Source organism: Symphalangus syndactylus, chromosome 10 (genome assembly GCF_028878055.3).
Source record: "Symphalangus syndactylus isolate Jambi chromosome 10, NHGRI_mSymSyn1-v2.1_pri, whole genome shotgun sequence".
NCBI lineage: Eukaryota > Metazoa > Chordata > Mammalia > Primates > Hylobatidae > Symphalangus > Symphalangus syndactylus.
The window spans coordinates 90,275,007-90,295,009 of NC_072432.2; the positions used below are offsets into that span (position 1 = coordinate 90,275,007).

The 20,003-nt window shown below is 53.1% G+C and overlaps 2 protein-coding genes across 45 annotated transcripts in view; one reads left to right on the forward strand and one right to left on the reverse strand.

Moving 5' to 3' along the window:
- Positions 1 to 8,026, forward strand: part of FMNL3 (formin like 3) — a 63,319-nt gene extending 55,293 nt beyond the window's left edge. For 8 of the 13 annotated variants that reach the window (XM_055294956.2, XM_055294957.2, XM_063610492.1 and 5 more), the window contains 13 exons: positions 506 to 785; positions 1,259 to 1,327; positions 1,417 to 1,541; positions 1,838 to 2,040; positions 2,791 to 3,025; positions 3,178 to 3,246; positions 3,377 to 3,457; positions 3,558 to 3,687; positions 4,671 to 4,831; positions 5,169 to 5,270; positions 5,605 to 5,697; positions 5,965 to 6,088; positions 7,054 to 8,026. In XM_055294956.2, coding sequence (XP_055150931.1) covers positions 506 to 785; positions 1,259 to 1,327; positions 1,417 to 1,541; positions 1,838 to 2,040; positions 2,791 to 3,025; positions 3,178 to 3,246; positions 3,377 to 3,457; positions 3,558 to 3,687; positions 4,671 to 4,831; positions 5,169 to 5,270; positions 5,605 to 5,697; positions 5,965 to 6,088; positions 7,054 to 7,142 — 1,761 coding nt within the window. In that variant the 3' untranslated portion in view covers positions 7,143 to 8,026. Of the gene's footprint in view, positions 1 to 505; positions 786 to 1,258; positions 1,328 to 1,416; positions 1,542 to 1,837; positions 2,041 to 2,790; positions 3,026 to 3,177; positions 3,247 to 3,376; positions 3,458 to 3,557; positions 3,688 to 4,670; positions 4,832 to 5,168; positions 5,271 to 5,604; positions 5,698 to 5,964; positions 6,089 to 6,220; positions 6,336 to 7,053 lie in introns of all 13 variants that reach the window. The other 5 variants (XM_063610489.1, XM_063610490.1, XM_063610484.1 and 2 more) reach the window with 1 other exon arrangement.
- A 266-nt stretch (positions 8,027 to 8,292) lies between these two features.
- Positions 8,293 to 20,003, reverse strand: part of PRPF40B (pre-mRNA processing factor 40 homolog B) — a 74,936-nt gene continuing 63,225 nt past the window's right edge. For 12 of the 32 annotated variants that reach the window (XM_055294974.2, XM_063610499.1, XM_055294967.2 and 9 more), the window contains 20 exons: positions 19,836 to 19,946; positions 19,413 to 19,533; positions 19,299 to 19,326; positions 18,871 to 19,077; positions 18,508 to 18,631; positions 18,362 to 18,426; positions 17,699 to 17,863; positions 17,489 to 17,597; positions 16,969 to 17,119; positions 16,112 to 16,245; positions 15,373 to 15,487; positions 15,133 to 15,224; positions 10,936 to 11,052; positions 10,585 to 10,722; positions 10,282 to 10,377; positions 9,941 to 10,030; positions 9,560 to 9,734; positions 9,203 to 9,264; positions 8,954 to 9,097; positions 8,293 to 8,858 (listed from right to left, as the gene is read on the reverse strand). In XM_055294974.2, coding sequence (XP_055150949.2) covers positions 8,766 to 8,858; positions 8,954 to 9,097; positions 9,203 to 9,264; positions 9,560 to 9,734; positions 9,941 to 10,030; positions 10,282 to 10,377; positions 10,585 to 10,722; positions 10,936 to 11,052; positions 15,133 to 15,224; positions 15,373 to 15,487; positions 16,112 to 16,245; positions 16,969 to 17,119; positions 17,489 to 17,597; positions 17,699 to 17,863; positions 18,362 to 18,426; positions 18,508 to 18,631; positions 18,871 to 19,077; positions 19,299 to 19,326; positions 19,413 to 19,533; positions 19,836 to 19,946 — 2,337 coding nt within the window. In that variant the 3' untranslated portion in view covers positions 8,293 to 8,765. The remainder of the gene's footprint in view (positions 8,859 to 8,953; positions 9,098 to 9,202; positions 9,265 to 9,559; positions 9,735 to 9,940; positions 10,031 to 10,281; positions 10,378 to 10,584; positions 10,723 to 10,935; positions 11,053 to 15,132; positions 15,225 to 15,372; positions 15,488 to 16,111; positions 16,246 to 16,968; positions 17,120 to 17,488; positions 17,598 to 17,698; positions 17,864 to 18,361; positions 18,427 to 18,507; positions 18,632 to 18,870; positions 19,078 to 19,298; positions 19,327 to 19,412; positions 19,534 to 19,835; positions 19,947 to 20,003) is intronic. The other 20 variants (XM_063610496.1, XM_063610495.1, XM_063610500.1 and 17 more) reach the window with 9 other exon arrangements.

The window sequence follows — 20,003 nt, forward strand, 5'->3', positions numbered from 1 at the left end:
GGCTCTGTTGAGCTCAATATGTATCTGCCCAGCTTCTGCTGAGCATTGTATTGGGAGCTATGGAGGATACAGAGATGGTTAAGACAGGGTCTTGTTTATGGGGGGCTTCCAATTGAGCCATTATACAAGGCCAAGTGAAATTAAAGCAAAATGAGGCCCAAAAGGTTATGGAGAGAGCAGCTATGTCAGACCGGTGGTAGATTAAGGAGAGTTTCACAGGGGCAACCTTTTTTCCTGGGCTTTGAGGGGTCCGTGCAGTGAGAATTGGCTGGAGCAGAGAGGACACTTCAGGGTGCCAGCGGAGGGAGGCAGCTTCTGCTTGCCTCTTTTGTTTTGCTGCCTTCCAGCTTCCCCATTCCCCCACCTGGGTTTCTGCCACTCTAAGCCTCTGAGTACCCTCACAGAGACCCTAGTTAAGAGAACCCTGGGTAGGAATTCTCACTCTTAGGGGCAATGACTATGCCTTTAGCCCACTTTTCCCTTAATGGTGCTGTCTGCCTGCCAGGAGACATACGAGAACACAAGCCACCAGGTACACACTCTGCGGAGGCTCATTAAAGAGAAGGAGGAGGCCTTCCAGCGTCGATGCCATTTGGAGCCAAGTGTCCGGGGCCTGGAGTCTGTGGACAGTGAGGCCCTGGCCAGAGTAGGCCCTGCAGAGCTGAGTGAGGGCATGCCACCTTCCGACCTGGACCTTCTGGCTCCAGCCCCACCCCCTGAGGAGGTCCTGCCTCTTCCTCCACCACCAGCTCCGCCCTTGCCCCCTCCACCTCCCCCGTTACCAGGTAACCACGACCCCTGGGAGCCAACAGGGGCAGCGTCTTTGTGAGGACCAAAACTGTAGTCAGCAGTGTCTTCCTCAGGGAGAAACTGGGAAAATGGCATCATCTGAGGACTGGGGGGGATATAAAATCAGGGTGAGGGAGGGCTGGAATCTGAGGGAAGCTCAAGTTATCAGCACAGGGATGCCCGAAGGCAGATGTGGACCTGTTTTAAGGATCATAAAGATGTTGCTCCCAACCTTTGAAGACAGCCAAGGAGAGGCTTAGACTGTAGCCATAGAAACTGGGTCAGAGACCAGCAACAACTGCCCTGTCAGAGTTAGATTTCTGGGAGCAGCTTGAGCAGAGTTCATGTAGGCTCCTTCTCTGAGTTTTTTTTTTTAAACTCTCAGAGAAGGTGGGACAGGCAGAGGGGAGGGAAGCCTATGAAGAGTCTCTTGACGCCTGGGTCACTGTGTCATTTCTTCTTCCCCCAGACAAGTGTCCCCCAGCCCCACCTCTCCCTGGTGCTGCCCCCTCTGTGGTGTTGACAGTGGGTCTGTCAGGTGAGTATCCCCAGGGCTCTGGGCAGGGCTGGTGGGACCAGGGGTGTGTGTCCCTGGCCCCCGTGTCACTGATCCTCCTTCCAAATTAGCCATTCGAATTAAGAAACCTATCAAGACCAAGTTCCGGCTGCCTGTCTTCAACTGGACAGCACTGAAACCCAACCAGATCAGTGGCACTGTCTTCAGCGAACTTGATGATGAGAAGATCTTGGAGGTAACAGGGCCTGGGGTCCAGAGGGGTAAGGTTGAGGGCTAGGGACCTGGTTGCCTTTTGAGGAGATTCTGGTCTTAGAAAAGCCATCAGACATGGTGAGGCCAGGCTTAGCTCCACGAACCCTTCATTCTTGAGTGTATGTATATTTCTAGTTGTGTCAACAACACTTTATTTGTGTTTGTATTCAGGAAATATTCCAGAGTGACAGAGCTCTGGGCCAATGCTGGGTGGGCTGTCAGGAGGTCCTCCACTAGTATGAGGCTACAGCGTTTTCCTTGCTCATCTATTCTTGCCAGGACCTGGATCTTGATAAGTTTGAAGAATTATTCAAGACAAAAGCGCAGGGCCCTGCCCTTGACCTCATCTGCTCCAAAAACAAGACAGCACAAAAAGCTGCCAGCAAGGTGACTCTGTTGGAAGCCAATCGTGCCAAGAACCTGGCCATCACCCTACGCAAGGCTGGCCGCTCCGCTGAGGAGATCTGCAGGGCCATTCATACGTGAGGCTCCCACTGACCTGGCCCTGGTCCCTAGTCTGTTGGCAACCCAGTTCTCCACCCAGGAGCCTGGGTTTCCCTAGATTCCAGGTCATCTGACAGAACTCCCTCACATCCCCCTAGTCATCCACTGGCTTGGCTAGAATTTACTGCATCTGTGCTGGCAGTTCTGCCCAGACCTTCACCCAGGGAGCTCTCAGTCTGTTGGGAACAGTGCAGTAACACTGAGTGATACCACCAGGATGGCAGAAGTATACAGGCAGCTTTGGGAGATTAGGGAGGTTCATGTAGCTGAGCTTGGTGATGAATGAGGGAAGCCTTCCCAGAGGAGGTAATGTCTCAACTGGGACCTGAAGAAAATACATGAGATAGTCCCGTTCAGGGCCTGGAGGGAGAAGCATAGTGCCTTGGGTACTAAAAATTGAATCTGGCTTTAGTGTAGGGAGAGGAGCAGGAGAAGGTAGAGAGTTGGGCAGAAGTCTTGCAGGCTGGGCCTCGTAAGCCATGCTCAGGTGTTTGGACTTCACCCTAGGTACAGTGGGAGTACATCAAAGGGCTTATTAAACAGGAGCATGGAATGTTCCCCTAGAATCATTGCTGGTGCTGTGACAGATGATGCAATGGGTCCTTTGCCTTTGGCTGTGTTCTGTGTACAGTCCCCTGTCCAGTTCTTCTAGGAACTTGGAGAATAAAAGGGATGAGGGAAAACGTGGAGAGATGTGAGAACTGAGGTGGTCCCTCCCTCCTACACAGGTTTGACTTGCAGACACTACCTGTGGACTTCGTGGAGTGCCTGATGCGCTTCCTGCCCACAGAGGCTGAGGTAAAGCTGCTGCGGCAATATGAGCGTGAGCGGCAGCCCCTGGAGGAGTTGGCAGCCGAGGACCGCTTCATGCTGCTCTTCAGCAAGGTGGAACGGCTGACCCAACGAATGGCTGGCATGGCCTTCCTGGGGAACTTCCAGGATAACCTGCAGATGCTCACACCGGTACAGCCCTCACCCAACTCATGGTTCTGGACAGCTGTCCCTCCACCCTCCATCTGCTAGTCACCTCCCCTGCCCTTCCAGTCCTTCTGACCCCTCCCTGTCTTTACCCCATCTCAGCCTGGGGTTACTTCAGTGTTCATATTGTCCTACAGCAACTCAATGCCATCATTGCGGCGTCCGCTTCCGTCAAGTCTTCACAGAAGCTGAAGCAGATGTTGGAGGTGGGAAGAGGTTGTGAACAGGGGTGCTGGGGGTTCTCAGGTCCTAGGTGGGTGCCTGGGGCTATACAGAGAGGAAGAAGGAGCCTTCAGGACCTGAGCCTGACCTGCCTCCCACACATTCTTTGGACAGATCATACTTGCACTGGGGAACTACATGAATAGCAGCAAGCGGGGAGCTGTGTATGGCTTCAAGCTTCAGAGCCTGGATCTGGTAAGATGGTGAAGGCAGCGTGGGCCAGGAAGCCTGGGGGGCAGCAGTTGTGGAGCCAGAGTGCTTAGCTTTTATGCACTGCCCTCACCCTCTCTCCTAGCTGTTGGATACCAAGTCCACTGACCGGAAGATGACACTGCTTCATTTCATCGCCTTGACGGTGAAGGAGAAATACCCAGACCTGGCTAACTTCTGGCATGAGCTGCACTTTGTTGAGAAGGCTGCAGCAGGTGAGGAGAGCCTGGCTGGGTGGGCCTGCCCTCACATCCAGCCCAGGACAATTCCCGGGAAGCTGAGGAGAGAGAACACTTGGGTCCATTTGTTTCTGGCTTTTGTTATCTTCTTTCTGACCACTTCAAAGCTTTCCGCTGGAGCCTTAAGCAGGGGCCACTCCAGAGGGAGCCTTCCTCCAGGCGCCAGGCCTGGCCCAGCCCAGCCCTTCCCAGCTAGGTACAGTGGGAGCAGGAACAAGAAGGGGAGCAGTCGCCGGGCGCGGTGGCTCACGCCTGTAATCCCAGCACTTTGGGAGGCCGAGGCGGGCGGATCACGAGGTCAGGAGATCGAGACCATCCTGGCCAACACGGTGAAACCCCGTCTCTACTACAAATACAAAAAATTAGCCGGGTGAGGTGGCAGGCGCCTGTAGTCCCAGCTATGCGGGAGGCTGAGGCAGGAGAATGGCGTGAACCCCGGGGGGCGGAGCCTGCAGTGAGCCGAGATCGCGCCACTGCACTCCAGCCTGGGTGAAACAGCGAGACTCCGTCTCAAAAAAAAAAAAAAGAAGGGGAGCAGTCGCTCTTTGCTCCCAACTCCCTCAAGCTGGCCCCAGAGGTCTTGGGTTTGTGTATAATGTATGTGAAGTGCTTAGAAAAAAAATGATAAAGCTCTCTATAGACATGAAGTAGCTGTTATTTCTGCCCCACCCATGAATGCTAGCGCAGGCCTGAGGCAGTTTCATTTTGGAGACCAGCAGTCTCTGTGGCTTGCCTGCCTTTGCTACTGTGTTCTTTGGGGTCACAAGCTCAGTTTCCATTCCATTCCCTCCCCCTGTGAGGGATCAGCTAGCTTGGTGTGTACTTCCTTATGTCCATACAGGTATGTGAACCTGAGTGAGCCCATGCTGAGGGGGAGGGCCAGAGTTTGATATAGCTCTGGGCTGGGAGGTGGGCATGCCAGGCTCTAGGCATTCCTGAGCCAGGCTTTTGGTGACCAGTGTCCCTGGAGAACGTGCTGCTGGACGTGAAGGAGCTGGGCCGGGGCATGGAGCTGATTCGGCGTGAGTGCAGCATCCATGACAACAGCGTCCTCCGGAACTTTCTCAGTACCAACGAAGGCAAACTAGACAAGCTCCAGCGGGATGCCAAGACGGCTGAGGCAAGCACAGGGTGCAGGCGGTGGGAGCAACCAGGGCCAAGGCACCAGGCCCCTCTAGGTGGCCCTAGTTGTATTTTTTTTTTTTTTTAAATCAAGCAGCTGGCTGGCTACATGTAGGGGAGAGAGAGCGCTTTGGGAGTGGCAGGCAGCTGCCTCTGGAGACTCATACTCGGGAGCTTTGGGAGCCCCAGGTTCTCTCCAGCTCACAGGGGCCTGGGTGCTTGGTTTTCCTCCCTTTGGCCCTGGGCTCTGCTTTCTGCAGGCCTCTCATCTGTGGTGTGGGAGCTGGGCTGATCCTTCCCACCAGGGTGACCCATTCTGCCCACCCCTTCCCCAGGAGGCCTACAATGCAGTTGTGCGCTACTTTGGCGAGAGTCCCAAGACTACACCTCCTTCTGTATTCTTCCCAGTATTTGTCCGATTCATTCGTTCTTACAAGGTAAGCTGCAGAGAGCTTTTTAAGAAGTTTGGTTGAGAGAAAACTGGCTGGGGGAGAGAAGCCTGGGCTTAAAGTATGGGCCTTTTCCGACTCCTCCTCCGAGTCCTGGGAAGGGAGCGATGCAAGCTGGTGACAGGCCTCTTAGCTGTGAACTGGTGGGCAGGGTGGGGCCCAGGACCTTCCTGTCATTGTTTAGGGCAGGAAGTGCCCCTCCAGAGGGTGGCCACCTGGAGTTAGCGGGTCCCACTGCCACCCACTCTCCACCTCAGTGTCAGCCCCTCCCCTCACAGCCTGTGAGCCTCACTCCCCACCCCCCATCTTCCATGGCTCTTAGGAAGCAGAACAAGAGAATGAAGCCCGCAAGAAGCAGGAGGAGGTAATGCGGGAGAAGCAGCTGGCTCAGGAAGCCAAGAAACTGGATGCCAAGGTGGGTGGGACCAAGAGCTGGGGCCTGGAGGACGACAAGGCAAAAGAGTGGGGGCTGGGGGTCAGAAGGCTAGAGGAGATGAAAATTTGGAGTGGACAGACCACCCAGAGGGCCAGTGGGCTGGCATCCAGAGGGATGGAGGGAGGGCCTTTGGGGATTCCTAGCAGTGCACAAGCAGTGGCATCCTCAGACTGCACCTTGGGGCAGGAACCAGTCCCACATTAGGTTAGTGATGACTTCCTTCCCCCTCCACATTCTTGGCCCTAGACCCCATCCCAGCGGAACAAGTGGCAACAGCAGGAGTTAATAGCAGAGTTGAGGCGGCGCCAGGCCAAGGAACACCGGCCTGTTTATGAGGGGAAGGATGGTACCATCGAGGACATCATCACAGGTGGGGCCATTTTCACTCCCTGGGGCCTGGCCATTGCACCCAGCTCCCAAAGCTCAACCTAACCCCTTTGGGCTCTCCTCCCACTCCACCCCCCATGAGGCCTGACCACTGTGTCTCTCTCCTGGGCCACAGTGCTGAAGAGTGTCCCTTTCACGGCCCGTACTGCCAAGCGGGGCTCACGCTTCTTCTGTGATGCAGCCCACCATGATGAGTCAAACTGTTAGCCCCCAAGGCTGGGGCCTGAAAGGTACTGGGCACCGCAGCTGCCCCCTCTGCATGCCCGTCTCCCAGGATTCCTGCTGGAGACCACAGGCACCTCCTTTCCTGCATGACTTGCAATCACCCTCTGGCAGCCTCCCAGCAATGGGGACACATACTTCTTGCATGCCCCATGCTCTGAGAAGCGTGGCATATCCCCTGCATGTGTCCTTAGGGAAGTGGTCTCTCTCCCACTAATGCTGTCCTGGCTTCTACTAAGACCCAGTGGGTAGGGAGTCGCCAGGCCAGTGTTGAGGACAGGCCAGAGCAGGCAGGACCAAGCCTACGGTTCTGATCTTTGAGGCTGAGGTTGAGGGTCCATTCCCAGGCCTAAGGAACCTTTCCCCACGGTTCTCTTCTCATAAGAGCTCTGGTAGTACCTTCTGACCAGGAGGTATCCGATGTCCCTTGATCTGTTTCCTGATGTCCAGTCAGCCTGGGGTCTTTTCCTAGTTTCTGGCTCTTTCTGAATGCATCTACCTTGTCTCTCCCCACTGCCCAGTGGCCTCTAGTCACCCCAACCTGATCCTCTGAAATGCAAAGCCCAGCAATCTCCCCAACTGGGTACCCCTCAAGCCTTATCTAAGCCTCCTGTTTATCTGCCTCACCACTGGCTCCTCCCTGGCCCTACCTGTGGGGCTGCTCTTGAGGGCACTGTCCTGGCTCAGCCTCCCATCCTGTTCACAGGTCTCTCTCTTCCCCCGCAGGCCTCCACTGCCAGCCTATGGTTGTTCGCCACCAAGCCAGGAGTGCTGCACCGCCCAGTGGTCCCCCTCGGGCTCCAGGCCCCCACTGAGACCCTCTCGGAGGCAGAAGCACTTCAGCCCTCAGAGTCCCACAAGTCCAACCAATGGACCTGGAATTGGCCAAGGGCCCAGGAGAGGACTGTGTTGCTCTCTCAACCATGTCCGCCCCAGCTCTTGAGGCTGGATCTTTCTACTTGTGCCACTATGGGCACTAGGTCTGTAGGTCCCTGGTGCTTCCAGTACTGCACTTTGCCCCCAAGGTCTTTGACTTCATTTCCTGAAGGGTCACCAAGGGTCAGCTCAGGGCTAGGAAAAACCATTTCCAGCCTTAGCCTAAACAGGGCACATAGATCTCTCTCCCACTAGAGCCCAGAGGGATGAGAGGAGAGAGCAACTGTTGTTTCATTTTTTTTCCCTTCCTTTTTGCAGGCCCATGGTCAGCTCTGGTCTAGACGTATCTAGGCTTAGGGAGCCCTGGGACCCTGTCAGTCTCAGTTCATCTCTTACCAGGAGCAGGGCCCTCTGAAGCATGGGCCGTGCCAGCTGTGCCCTAGTGATAAGGGTAAGAGGAGAGATGTCAGGCTCACTGCCCTTCTCTGCCCATTTCATTCTAGGCTCACACTGTTCTTGTCAAAGTGGGCAGAAGAGCAGAGGTTTTCTCTGCACCAACCACTCTGCAGATGGCTGGAGAAAGGGTGTGCCAACTCTTCACCTTCTTTCCTCAGCTACGGGTTTTTTTTTTTTTTTTTTTTTTTTTTTGGCAGGGGACAAGGAGCATGGTGGTCTTGGCTGACTATGTGCTTACCTTCCTGCTTCTCCTCTGCCCCTGGAAGGGAATGTGGGGACCCACTTTTTTGTACATGTACCACCTCCCTTTCCTCTTGTACATAAACCTCAGACTCTCCCCCTCTCAACAAAGGCTTGATGCACCAGGCCTGACTTTGTCTCCTCTTTCTGAGCTTAGGGGTCTAGGGTGGCCATTTAGTCTGACCTGGGCCATGGGGATAGAAAAGAAATCTTTGGGGCACTGCATCTATTTCGGAGGAGATGAGATCAGAACTCTGGGGAAAAGGAGAACCAGCTGGGTGGGCTCTAGCCACACAAAGGGAAGCAGGCCTGCCATGAGACACTAGTGCCCTCTGCTGGGCATGTGTCCAGTCCCCAGCCTGCCCCAGTAGCACATGGAAAAGAGTCACTGGCCATGTTATAAATATTGTTATTTAAAAAACAAAAAACAAAACACACGTACATTAGGTCCTGGGTGGAGGAAGAAGTGGTGGAGCCTCAGGGCCAGGGCAGGCAGGAGCAGGCACTGATGCTAGAGAGTGATGACCCTGCCCTCTGCCATCCAGGCGGTGTCCAACAGCCTGTGACTCTTCCCTGGAGACCCCTTCTCTCACACTTTTATCTACTGGCATCACCCACCCCACATGGCATATACCACCCATCTCTGGTCTGGGGCTGAGGGCAAGGACTGCACTAGTCCAGGGAGTAGGGGACCCTTGAACACCAAGAGCAACCTTGAGAGGTGCCAACAATGGTGTGCTGGGGGTGGGGTTACTTTAGAAAAAGTGGACACAGACCAGACTAAGGAAGAAGTCTGAGGCAGACGGTGAGGGTGGCCCAGGAGTCATGGCCTCACACAGACCCGAGGCAGAGAACAGCTCATTGGGTCACTGGTGATCGTCCAGCTGCTGTAGGAGTGTCCGCCGCCGCCTCTCCAGCTCACCCTCGCTCAGCTCACTTTCTGACGTGTCCCAGCCTGTCTGTTGGAGCAAAGGCACAGTTCACCCTTAGCCTGCACTGAGGGCCGTGGGGGCTTGACCAGCGTGCTGACTGGCCTAGGGCCCCTGCCCCTCACCTTCTCCTTCTTGATTCCAAAGCCTGGGGAACGGTTAGGATGCTCTGCCTGCTGGAGCTCCCTGTCCTTGTCCTGTTCTTGTTCTTTCTCATCGCTCTCCTTGCCAGCTTTCTCCTCGGGGTCTGTCTCACTCTCAGGACTATTCTGTAAGAGTCCAGAGTCCACCTCCTCAGTTCCTGTGGATAGCCTGGGAGGCAGGTAGAACAGCTCACAAATAGCAGGGGCTTAGGCAGAAGTTCCTTCACTCACCGACTTGTGTCTTCTCTTCTTAGTTTTCTTTTTTGGTTTCTTGGCTTTCCGAAGGCCATGATCTGGAGATAGAAAAATCCCTACTAAGTCCCAACAGGAGAAAGGCAGGCTCTTTTTCTTTGTTCTAGCCCCTCTGTTCATTCTTCACAGGCAGGAACCTCATGTTCTGAGGAAGTCTTAAGTCCAGTTTTCCTTCTCCAGCTTCTTGCTTGGGCAGGTAGAGGAAGTTTCTTTCTACTTCCACAGGTGCAGCCCTCCCAATCCAGTCTACCCTCAAAGGAGCTGGGGCTTGTGAAGGGCATCCTCTCAGTCTGGGACAACAGTTCTCCAGCTTCTAGGCTCATAGCAACTGCTTACCTGCTCCAAGAAGATGGGAGGAAGGGGAGCCCCGTCCTCCAAGGGCAGCACCCCCACTTTCAACTGAATCAAGTGAGGAAGAGGGCTCAGAGCCTGACTCTGAGGGGTTCCGCCTCCTCCGCTTGGGGGGCCGGAGAGATGGTGGGGGCAGCTCCTCTTCTTCTGACTCAGAGCCCTGGGCAGATCAGCAGATACATGTCAATACAGAGGTTCTCTGCCCTCCAGAAGCCCTTGTCTGGGAATTCGAGAGAGGACGACGACCCAGGGCCAAAGGAATCCTCAAATTTCCCTCCAAGAGAGAGATTGTAAGGGGAAAACAAAGTGTTTATTTCCCCAGAACAAGCCAGCTTCACCCCATGTCCTTTCTACCCGCTTACTCACTGAGGGTGAGTCGGAGCGCTTGCGATGGTGCTTCTTGCCTTTCCTGCCATGCTTTCGGCCTTTGGTGTGGAGGTGCTGGCATTCAGTCTGCTAGAGGCAGAGGAAGAAGGGTGAGGACAGCACCAGACTTAGCCCCAGGAAGTATCCTACCTCCTAAAGTCTGGCTTTGCCTTCCCTTCTCAGGCTAGAGCCTTCTGCCTATCCCAGGGATCCTCAGGCCTCCCCTTCCTTAGCTGGCCAGGAGTGCCCTAAGGGTAAGAGGGAGGCCACTGAGGTCTCTGTTGAACTGATCTAATGAGTTCAAGGGCCTGAGGCAGATCCAGAGGACAAGCCTGCCTCACCTCCAGCACCTGTAGGAACTCCCGGAAGAGCCGGATCCGCTCCGACTCCAGGGTGATCTGCTCAAAGGCTGAGTCACACACAAAACGCTCACGGACCTTGAACGAGGAGAGCACTGCTGATCAGACTAGGCCCCGCTCAGCCTGGCCTGGACACCGCCATGAGCACAGGGCAGGGCTGGGGCAGAGAAAGGAAGGGAACTGGAGCTGGCCCAGGGCTGTGACGTGACTGGGGTGGGCCCTCAGTGGTGAAGCACCGCTGCCCTCAGGCTTGAGGGGTGCTTGGGGCCAGGCTACGCTCCTGACCTCTTCCCAGGCAGTGCCTAGCTCCAGAGCAGGTACAGCCTGCCTCAGCATGCTTCGAAAGGCAGCTTCCCTGCGCCGCATCCTGCGTGCCTCCTCCTTCTCCCGTTCCCTCTCCCGTGCCTCTGCTTTCTCCAGCAGCTGAGGAAAGAAGGGACACGGAACAGGGTCACCCAGGAGGGTGGATGCCAGGTCCCACTCAGGCATACCTTAGGAGGTAGAAAGTTAGGGTCTGGGCTTCTACCACCATCCCCTGAATTGGGAATATAGTCAGTGGGACAGTGAGTGAGAAGGAATGGAACAAGACACGGATGATTTAGAGAACTGAGCCCCACTCCCTGCCCAGCCCCTCACACTATTGAAGGTCAGCTTGATGTTGCCTGCGTCCAGTGCAGCAGCCCTCTTGTCAAAGCTTATGACGTGGGCGAAGTCCTCAAAGGCTGTGTTCACCTCCACGCAGAAGCCCCGGTCCTGTGGGTACAGCCGTGCATGAAGCAGGGGCACCACGTGCCTGAGGCCAAAGCTGGCAGGCAGAGTGGTCATACTACAGATGGTCGAGAAGGCCCTTGCCTCCGGAAGAGATCCACAGGACTGTGATATGCATTAGAAACCAAGTTATCCAAGTCCTCATCACTTGACAATTAAGCCCCCATGCCTACCCTTGGTTTGGATGTCACACAGAGCTGAAGGGGTTGGGAGATGTCTCCCAACTGCTGATTAATGCTGAGTTTCTCAAAATTAACTTTTGTTCCTTTGGCTTAAAGCTCTGGCCCCAGCTGGGCCCTCCTGCTGCTCAGCAGTGCTTCCATGCATTCTCAATCAGCATTTGCTGGCCCCTACCCTTTGGCTCTATTTACTGAGTGCTTACTGTGTACCAGGTACCACGATGAGTGTTTCACACATTATCTCATTTAATCCTCTTGGTTCTACATTTAAGAATAGGTCCTAGTATCCTAATTTTACACAGAAGGAGAAACCAAGGTTCAGAGAAACTAGAGCACTTGCCCAAGGTCTCACAGCTGATAAATGGCTGGGCAAGAACCCTACCCTGGGGGGTCTCTCTATCACCAAAGTCTGTGCTTTCAAGCACCACACCCACCCAGATGACTTAGTCCATGGCAGAAATGGAGGCCACCAGGCGTGCAGCTCCCCACCAATACTAAAAACATTTCCACGGGCCAGGCTCTATGCTTCTCATTTAGGCCTCATAACATTCCAGTGAAGCAGAGGCTTAGAAAAGTGATCTCAGTTGGCCCAAGATGACATGAGTGGTAAATGAAGCCACTGGAGTTCAAAGTCTGGCTCTCACGTCAGTTAAGCACAGGCCAGATTCCCTTCCTCTCCCTCCACATAGCTCTCACCTCCTCTGGCCTTTTTGCTGATGGCAGAGGTGTGTTCCTCTTGCTTCTTTCCAAGGGTACTTCCTCAACCCTGCTCCAGTCCTTATCAACACAGCATTCATTCTCAGGAAATTGAAAGCTCCAAGTCACCCTCATTACTGGCGCCTTCCATCAAGCAGACACCTCACCTAACCTGGAACATCCTTTCCGCCATGCTCTCCCCTTCAAGCTAACTACCTCTGCTCTTTTCCTTTGTTTCAAAACCTCTTGAAATGCAGCAGAAAGGAAAAGGAATAAACATTTATTGAGAACCTATTAGACGCTTTGCAAATGTTATTTAATTCTCACAACATTACCTATGAATTATCCCTGATTTACAGGTGAGCAAACAGACTCAGAGACATGGAACTTACGGAGGTCTCAGAGCCAATAAGCAACCAGGAGTTATCTGACTCTAAAACATGTGCTACCCCCATGCCCCCTCCATGACTACTCTCCCAAAGGTTGCTTGTGTCTACTAGCCAAATCCAAGGCCGCCTTCTTGATCCTCACTCATCTGGTCCTCAGTGTCTCTACCATTTACTTCTTCAACACTCCCCTCTCCAGGTCACCCCCTCTCTGACCTCTTTTATTACTTCTCTTGCATATGCATGTTCCTGAGAACAGCACTTAGTCCTCTTTCACTACCCAATCTGTACTCCCTAGCAATCTCATCCTTCATCTCACCTGATTTTCAACCTCATCCTAGACTGGATATTTCAGACACTTAAAATTCAACAGATCTCAAGAGAATATATTTCTCATGAGCATCCTCCATGGATCTCCCTGACCCAGATCTGTCTGCCTGCTCTAAGTCCAGGGCTCTTTGCATTATCCTATGGGATGAGAGGCACCATCATGGTCTGCCTGGCTGTGGAAAGCAAGAGGGATTCCTGGGCTCATCTGCCCTCCATAGGCAGGAACCCAAATGGGGAAAGAGGAAGGGAACTGTATAAAAAAGTTGCTTTCTCAGGTTGTGTGGAGAGACAGGACTCAGTGAGGATAGGCCCCTACAGGCCTATCAACCAGCCACTCTGTGGCTAAAAGTTAATTGTCCAATAAAATTTAGCTATCCCAGGATAAGGCATTTCTGCTTTATATGATTATTCTGTTTTAAAATGTATTTGCTTTGAGAGTAATTCCCCAAATAGAATTCCTATTTTCTACAGCCCTGCTCTTGTTTTATCCTTATCAATAGTTCCATCATCCACTGCCCTGACACCTCTGATTCCTTCCTTTCCCTCCATTTCACAAAATCTATCAATTCTACTTAGTGACTCTATCCCACTGGTGTTAAATTCTCCCTTTTTTTTTAAACAGCAGAAACAGTTTATTAAAATAGAAACCTTATGTAGAACCTCTATGCATAAAAAAGATTCAAGCTGCTTCACTTGAAAACAGGAAGCAGCACCAAATCCCCCCACACTCAATTCCAACCCTTGCTTGTCTCAAGGCACCTACACAGAAACCCAGAGTGTCTCAGAACAGCTGGAGTGCTACAGCCTGCTCTCTTCTGCTGTCCCCGCCGCCCCCGGCCAGGATCACCTCCTACCAAGATTCCTGCACCGCCTACTGACTTTTCTCCCTGCTCACCCTCTTCTATCCCTCTAACCCAGCTCCTGGCATCTAGTGCTTCTTGGGACTTTTGTACCAAGTGGCCCCAACAGTAGGAGAGAGGTCTGGGGATAAGTGAGAAGAATGTGACTATTTGAATTGCCACTATCAGTTTTAGTATCTTGAGGCTTCAAGAACTGCTCTACCTAGCACCACCACCTTCCCTAAGGACCTAAGTATGTACTCGAGACTGAAAGGTTCTGCTATACACCATCTAATCTAATCATTCCCCGGTTCCTCATTACTTACGAGAAAAAAATCCAAATTTCTGATTTTAGCACATTCAAGGCACTTTACACGCAGGGTTCTACTTCCAAGCTGGGGCATGTGGTTCCCGAGAAAGAGAGGAACCTCAGGACAGTGTGACACATCTTACCCAATGGTAAGTAATTCAAAATATTAAATTTATATTAAATAGAGAGGTAATATGCTGTTAAAATGCAACACCTACATGAATTTGTAAGGCAAAACAGTACTTCAAAGAAATACATGTGCAGTGAGACATTTCTAGCTTTATTTCCAGATCCCTTTCAACCCAGGTAGCATTTAATCTCTGTAATTAGGTGTACTCTGGTGGAACATTCACCATTTTTTAGATGAGGAAACAGGGTCAGAAAGGTCAAGTGACCTGTCCAAGGTCACACAACTATCAAGCAGTTAAGCTAGACTTCTACTGTAGGCAGTCAGCCTCCAGTCCTGCTCCTAACCACTGTACTGTATTATCTCCTCAAATGCATTAGAATTTTCACTTCCATAAAGAAATATGCTCTTTGTTTTTTTCTTTTGGAACACAAGGTTTAGTCCATCACTCACTCACTTTTCCACTTTTGATAAGATGTAAATACTGAGAACTATTTCTCTTCTCCAGTAGAAGAGCAACAGGCCATGTGTGATGGTAAATGGCAGCTGACACTTGTGACAGTATCAAGAAGGCACTAAGGAATGGTGAGAAGGATGACTTGCCCTTTCTAAAGTGGCATCTCAGCTTGAGTCTGCAGAATGCCTTGCAAATTCAGCTCAATGCTGCTAGATAATCCATATTGACAAGAGAAGCTAAAGATTCAGATTTTCTATGTGAAGTTTCCTGGTTTTAAAATGTTAGCAACAAATTCCAAATTTTTAGGGAACACTGTATAGGCCAGAAAGAACAATCTGTATGCTACCAGTTTACAATTAGCTATGCTTCTTCCTCCTCAGACCTGGCATGCCCTCTCCACCCCCTTGCCTTTGCTCTTAGTACCCTGTGTACACTCCAACCTCTTCCACCTACTCATTTCTAAATGCGCAGTTCAAATGTTCTTCAGATTCCTGTCTCTGTAATAACACTTGCCCCTTTGTATAACAGTTCTCATATATATCTTCCTATTAGACCATGAGCTCCTGTGGGTAGAAATTGTGTATTCATTACTGTATCCCTAGTGTGCAGTAAAGGATCACAGTAGATATCTGCTGAACCAAGCTGTAATGCTCCTGCAAAACAGGACTTATCAGGGAGTCCTCTGCAGGGAGCGTGCCCTGCATCCATCCTGTACCCATCCATAACCCCAGCCTCCCTCACCTTAAGGATATCCTTAATGATCTTCTTTTCATCATGGAATCGTGCCTTCAACTCCTCCACATAGAACTTGAACAAGTCCAGAGGGGTGGAGCCTGCAAGGAGGGAGGGAGGGGGGCCTGGCGGGCGGCAGCTTCCCAAGGCCTGGGGGCTGTGCCGAGGACAGGACCCAGGAGTAAGGGGTGCAGAGAGGCTGGCAGGGCGGGAAGCCAGGCCAGAGAACAGGGAGCCTGGCTGCCTTACCCGGCTGGCCCAGCATGTTGGCAAAGCGGACATCAGTGCTGACTGCTGGATATAGCTCCATCCAGGTGGACATAGAGTGCAGCTGCCCTGTCTCATGCAGCTCGTCCAGGAAGGTCTGAGCAGGGAGAGGCCAGTTATAGAGAGAGTGAGACAAGGAGGGAGGCAGGGCCACAGAATGAGGGGGAAGAGAGGGAATGGCAGAGGAAGAGGCAGGGACAATCAAGATTGAGGAAATGCAGGCAAGAGAGGCAGAGATGAAGAGATGCAGATGGAAGGCTGAGAACAATGCAAAAAGAGAGAATGTAAATACACAGAGAGGGACAGAACAAAAAAGTGAGAACAAGCCGGTCCCAGGAGGCAAAGAAACAGAAACCTGCCTGCAGTAACCCCTAGCACTACCACCACCACTGCCACCCTGAAGCTGAGGGAATAAACTCTGCCTGTCGGGCGCCCCACCAAGGGAAATAAACATGGCCTAGCTGCCAAGTCGTGCCTGTAGGGTGCTCTCTGCTGGCAGTTTCTGGATGGTGCATACATCTAGTCTCCCTAGAAGAGCACAGTCCAGAATTGAGGAGGTACAGCAGAAACAGACTGCAGGCAGAGAGAGGTCTCATGGAGCTTGGACAGGGCTAGGCACAGAAAGAACAGGCAGCCTATCCAGAAGGGGGCAGGGAATGGGTGAAGAGGTTGTGCTCTAGGGCAGAGCCGAGCTCTGATCTAGAAAGGACAGCAAAGATACCTGGAAGGCCTCCCGATTCTTGCGTTGTTGGCGTCGCTCCCGAAGCCGGGCCCGCTCCCGTTCCTCCTCCTCTTCCCTCTCCAAAGCTCGGATGTGCTCCTCGAAACAGATCAGTGCATCTTCCTTGTCCATGTCTAAAGACAGGCAGTAGGTTCAGCGGGCATTGTCCCAGCAGGACACCCTCTCAGACCCCAGCACCCCTAATGTTTCAACGATGCTGTCCTACAGGTGCTAGGGATACCCAGGGTGGTGGGGGAAGGGCCTGGAGGGGGCTTTGTGGGAGCAGCCACTGGAATGGTAGTTCTTAAGAGGGGATCATTAATTGTATAAGAATAAATGAGCAAGTATTTAGCTCTTGTGATTCAGTTATTAGAAGCCATAACATGAAACCAGTTATCTTGGGATCTGAGGTTTCACATCTTAGGGAACTGGGAATCAATCAGGCTTTGATGCAATTTCAGAAAGTGAATTTGAGTATCATCAGTGATTACAGGCCAACAACAGTCTATTGTAACACGTGACCAGTTAAGGCCTGTAGTGCTATGATGCTTTAAGATCATATTCACATGAGCTAAAATCATCACTGACATCTCTAGGACTTAAGATTCCTATCCCAGAGCTCCTCCTCCAAGGACACAAAACGTCTAGGCCAACAGTGGACCCCAGAGGGAGGGGTGTCCTGAAACATTCTGGTATCCCCGGAGTCCAGAGAGGTACAAGGACTGGGTGAGTGTTGAGTACTCCTAGGGTGTCTGGGAGGGCAGAAGGTACAGGGGAGTGGGGTGAGGCAGACTCTGGGGTCCCAGGTACAGTAAGGAAAGGGAAAGGGATAGCTGCAACTGGAGGCCCAAGCTTACTCTGCAGCTGATGGTCCTGAGCAAAGCTGGGGTTATCCATGAGGTACTGCTGGGCCTGGGACCACGTGGTTTGGAAGTTGACACTACTCATCCCATCCAGGATGCTCTTTAGGGCCTGGATATTGCGGCGCCGGAGCTGCTTGGCCTGTTCCTAGGGAGCCACAGGATCAGGGTGAGGCAGGGCAAGCCAGAGCTACCCAAGTAGGCCTGGGCAGAGGAGGACCTGGGGAAAGGTAGCTAGGGAACCCTAGGAAGAAGGCCATACTCAAGACTTTCATGTCTCAGGGAAGGGGAGGGAGTACATGTTACAGACCCATCTCTCAGAGACTCCTCCTCCCTGCTACACCCAGGACTATAGGCCCAGAGCAGAAATGAGATGTGCAAGTCCCATACCAGCTTCCAAGTCAGAAGCTGGGACACTGGGGAAATAGAGAAGTAAATGGCTAGGGTCCACAACAAAGCAAAAACAAGGAAGGTCCAGGATGAGATGGGCTGAAGGATCCTGCCCAGGGACCATTACCTTCTCCTTCTTGGCCAGGAAGAAGAGGACATCATCATAAACCTCTTTTCGATCCCTCTCAGGGACCACAGCCCAGACCTCCAGCTCCCCAAAGGTCTGTTCTGCCCGCCTGTGGAGCATATAAGCTGTGAATAGGTAGACAGAGAACAGAGACCCTGGACCTTTGTGTTCTCAGGGTTCCCAAGCCCCAGCCCAGCCTGGCCCCCTGACCGGTAGCGGGTGGTGGAGGTCATGCGTTCATGCTGCTCCAGGAAATGCTGCAGGGTCTGCTTGGCCTCTTTGGCCCTTAGCCGGGCTTCCTCCTTCTCCTCCTTCTCCCGCTGCGCCTTGTAGGCATTGAATGCCTGCTTTTTTTCACTCAGTTTAGGCAAGGCACTGGGATAGAGGGTAGGAGTGGGGTGGGGATAGAGAAGTCACCCTGAACCACCCTGCACAGCCCACACTGGAGGGTCATGAGACACTGCAGGCTGCAGGGGCTCCAAGGGCACAGATGTCTGGGACCTGAACACCATTCATGGAGAAGTAGGGGTGACAGGAAGTGAGGGGAAGAGATGCAGCTCCAAGACACTGCAAATACTGGGCCCTTTTCCTTTGGGGTTCTCAAGTCACCCTATCCAGCACCCTCATTCCCCCAATTAATTCAATTCAGTTTGATTCAATTCAGGAAGCATTTATTGAATGTGTTGTGTCAGATACCTTTCCTTTCCTTCTCCTGGAGGCCCTCCAGCTTTTGTTCCCCTTGCACCCCAACCCAATCTATCACTGTCCTGACTCTGGTTCCCTTAGGGCTGAGTGTTGCGCTGGGGTTTCCTAGGGAGTCCCTAGCATAGCTGCTCTCATGAATAGGGCCTGGCTCCCTCTGCCCAGGCCTACCTGTAACGGGGGTCGGTGACCACCATCTTCATGGCCTGTTCCCATGAGGCATTGGAGGGGACAGCCTGGAATGAAGCAGGTGGGAGTCATGGGGCCTGCTCCGCTCCGCCCCCTCCAAACCTTCCCTGGGAGCCCCACTCCAGCACCTTGTCCCTCAGCAGTTCCTTGAATGCCTGCTTTGCCTTCTCCCGGTTGCTCCAACTGAGGCCAGACCTCTCTGGTTCTGGCTTTGATTCCTCCTCCTCCTGCTGTGGCTGATGCTGTCCAGAACTGGAGGGCACAGGGGACTCAGCCACAGGGTCCCCCAGCTCTCACAGCTTTCAGTGCCCTGAACTCTTGGCAACATATCACCCCCTCCTTGTTCCCCAGGGCAGCCTTTTTCTGCCCTTCAGAGGTCACACCCAGATCTTCAAACCCCTCCTGAGAGAGAGGCCCAGCAGAGGACAAGGGTTGAACCAGGCTGGGAGTCTGAGGCCAACATCGGGAATGCCATGGGGGGCAGCCCTCACCTGCTGGGGCCCTCCTCCAGCTGCTGCAGGAACCCCTGTTCCAGGGGCTGGGTGGCCTCCGACACATCACAATCTTCACTCCCACCTGGCTCAGGTTCCAGGAGGCCTGTGGGCACTGGGGTGGGGCCAGGAGGTGCAGGTGGGGGGTCAGGCTGTGGCTGAGGTGGCTGTGGCTGAAGTGTCTGTGGCAGCTGCTGCTGCTGTTTCCTGCAGATGAGCCAGAAGGGCAGTGTTCAGGAGGGCAAGAATGGAGGACTTCAGGGGCTGGCTGGTTTCTCTATACTGGGAAGGACTGGGGACAGAGGGGATGACCCCACAAGGCGACAGAGCTGGCTCTTCCTCCCACAGTGTAGAGATCATGGCGACAGAGTCTACTCCCACACTCCAGGTGCCCCAGCTATAAATGGATAGGGGGGCAAGTCACTCACCCTGCAGCCTCTTGTTTGACTAGAACTGCTATGGGAAAAGATAACACAGTCAGTCACAGGGGCAATAGGGAACCCCCAGAACTCCTGACCCGGCCCACCCGTAGGACATCTCACCCTCTAGGTCATCCAGATCCTTGGGCCGGGTCCAGCGAGACTCTTTACTCTGGTTGTTATAGTAATAAGGTTTGCCTGTGTCCGACTTGTACTCTTTCCAGGGACACTGGGACAGGAGCAGCTGCAAGAGGATGGGATAGGAGCCATCAGTGGGATGGACAAGCTCTCCAGCCAGTCAGGGGAGCTAAGGAGACCCAGTGAGTAGAGGACACAGGAACCTTTAGCTACCACCTGGCCTGGCTCAAACTGGGGAAGGTGGACTTCTTGAGATCCTACGGAGGTATTTCCAGGGAGGGTAGGGAGTGGTCAGGGACCTTGGGACCAGAGGAACCATCATGAATATGGTTAGAGACTAAGGGAAGGCCAAGGACTTGGAAGGGTCAGGGCAGCTGAAAGGAAGGGCCAGAAAGGCCAGCTCAGGACCTCTGCCTTGGACTTGAGCACGCTGGGCTTCTCCCACACGGACTGCTTGTCGTCAGCATTGTAGTAGTAGATGCGCCCATCTGGGGCCACATGCTCACTCCATAGGGCCCTCTGGTTGGGGGGGGGGGGGCACAGAATGGTGATCAAGGCCCCTTTTCCAAAGCCTCT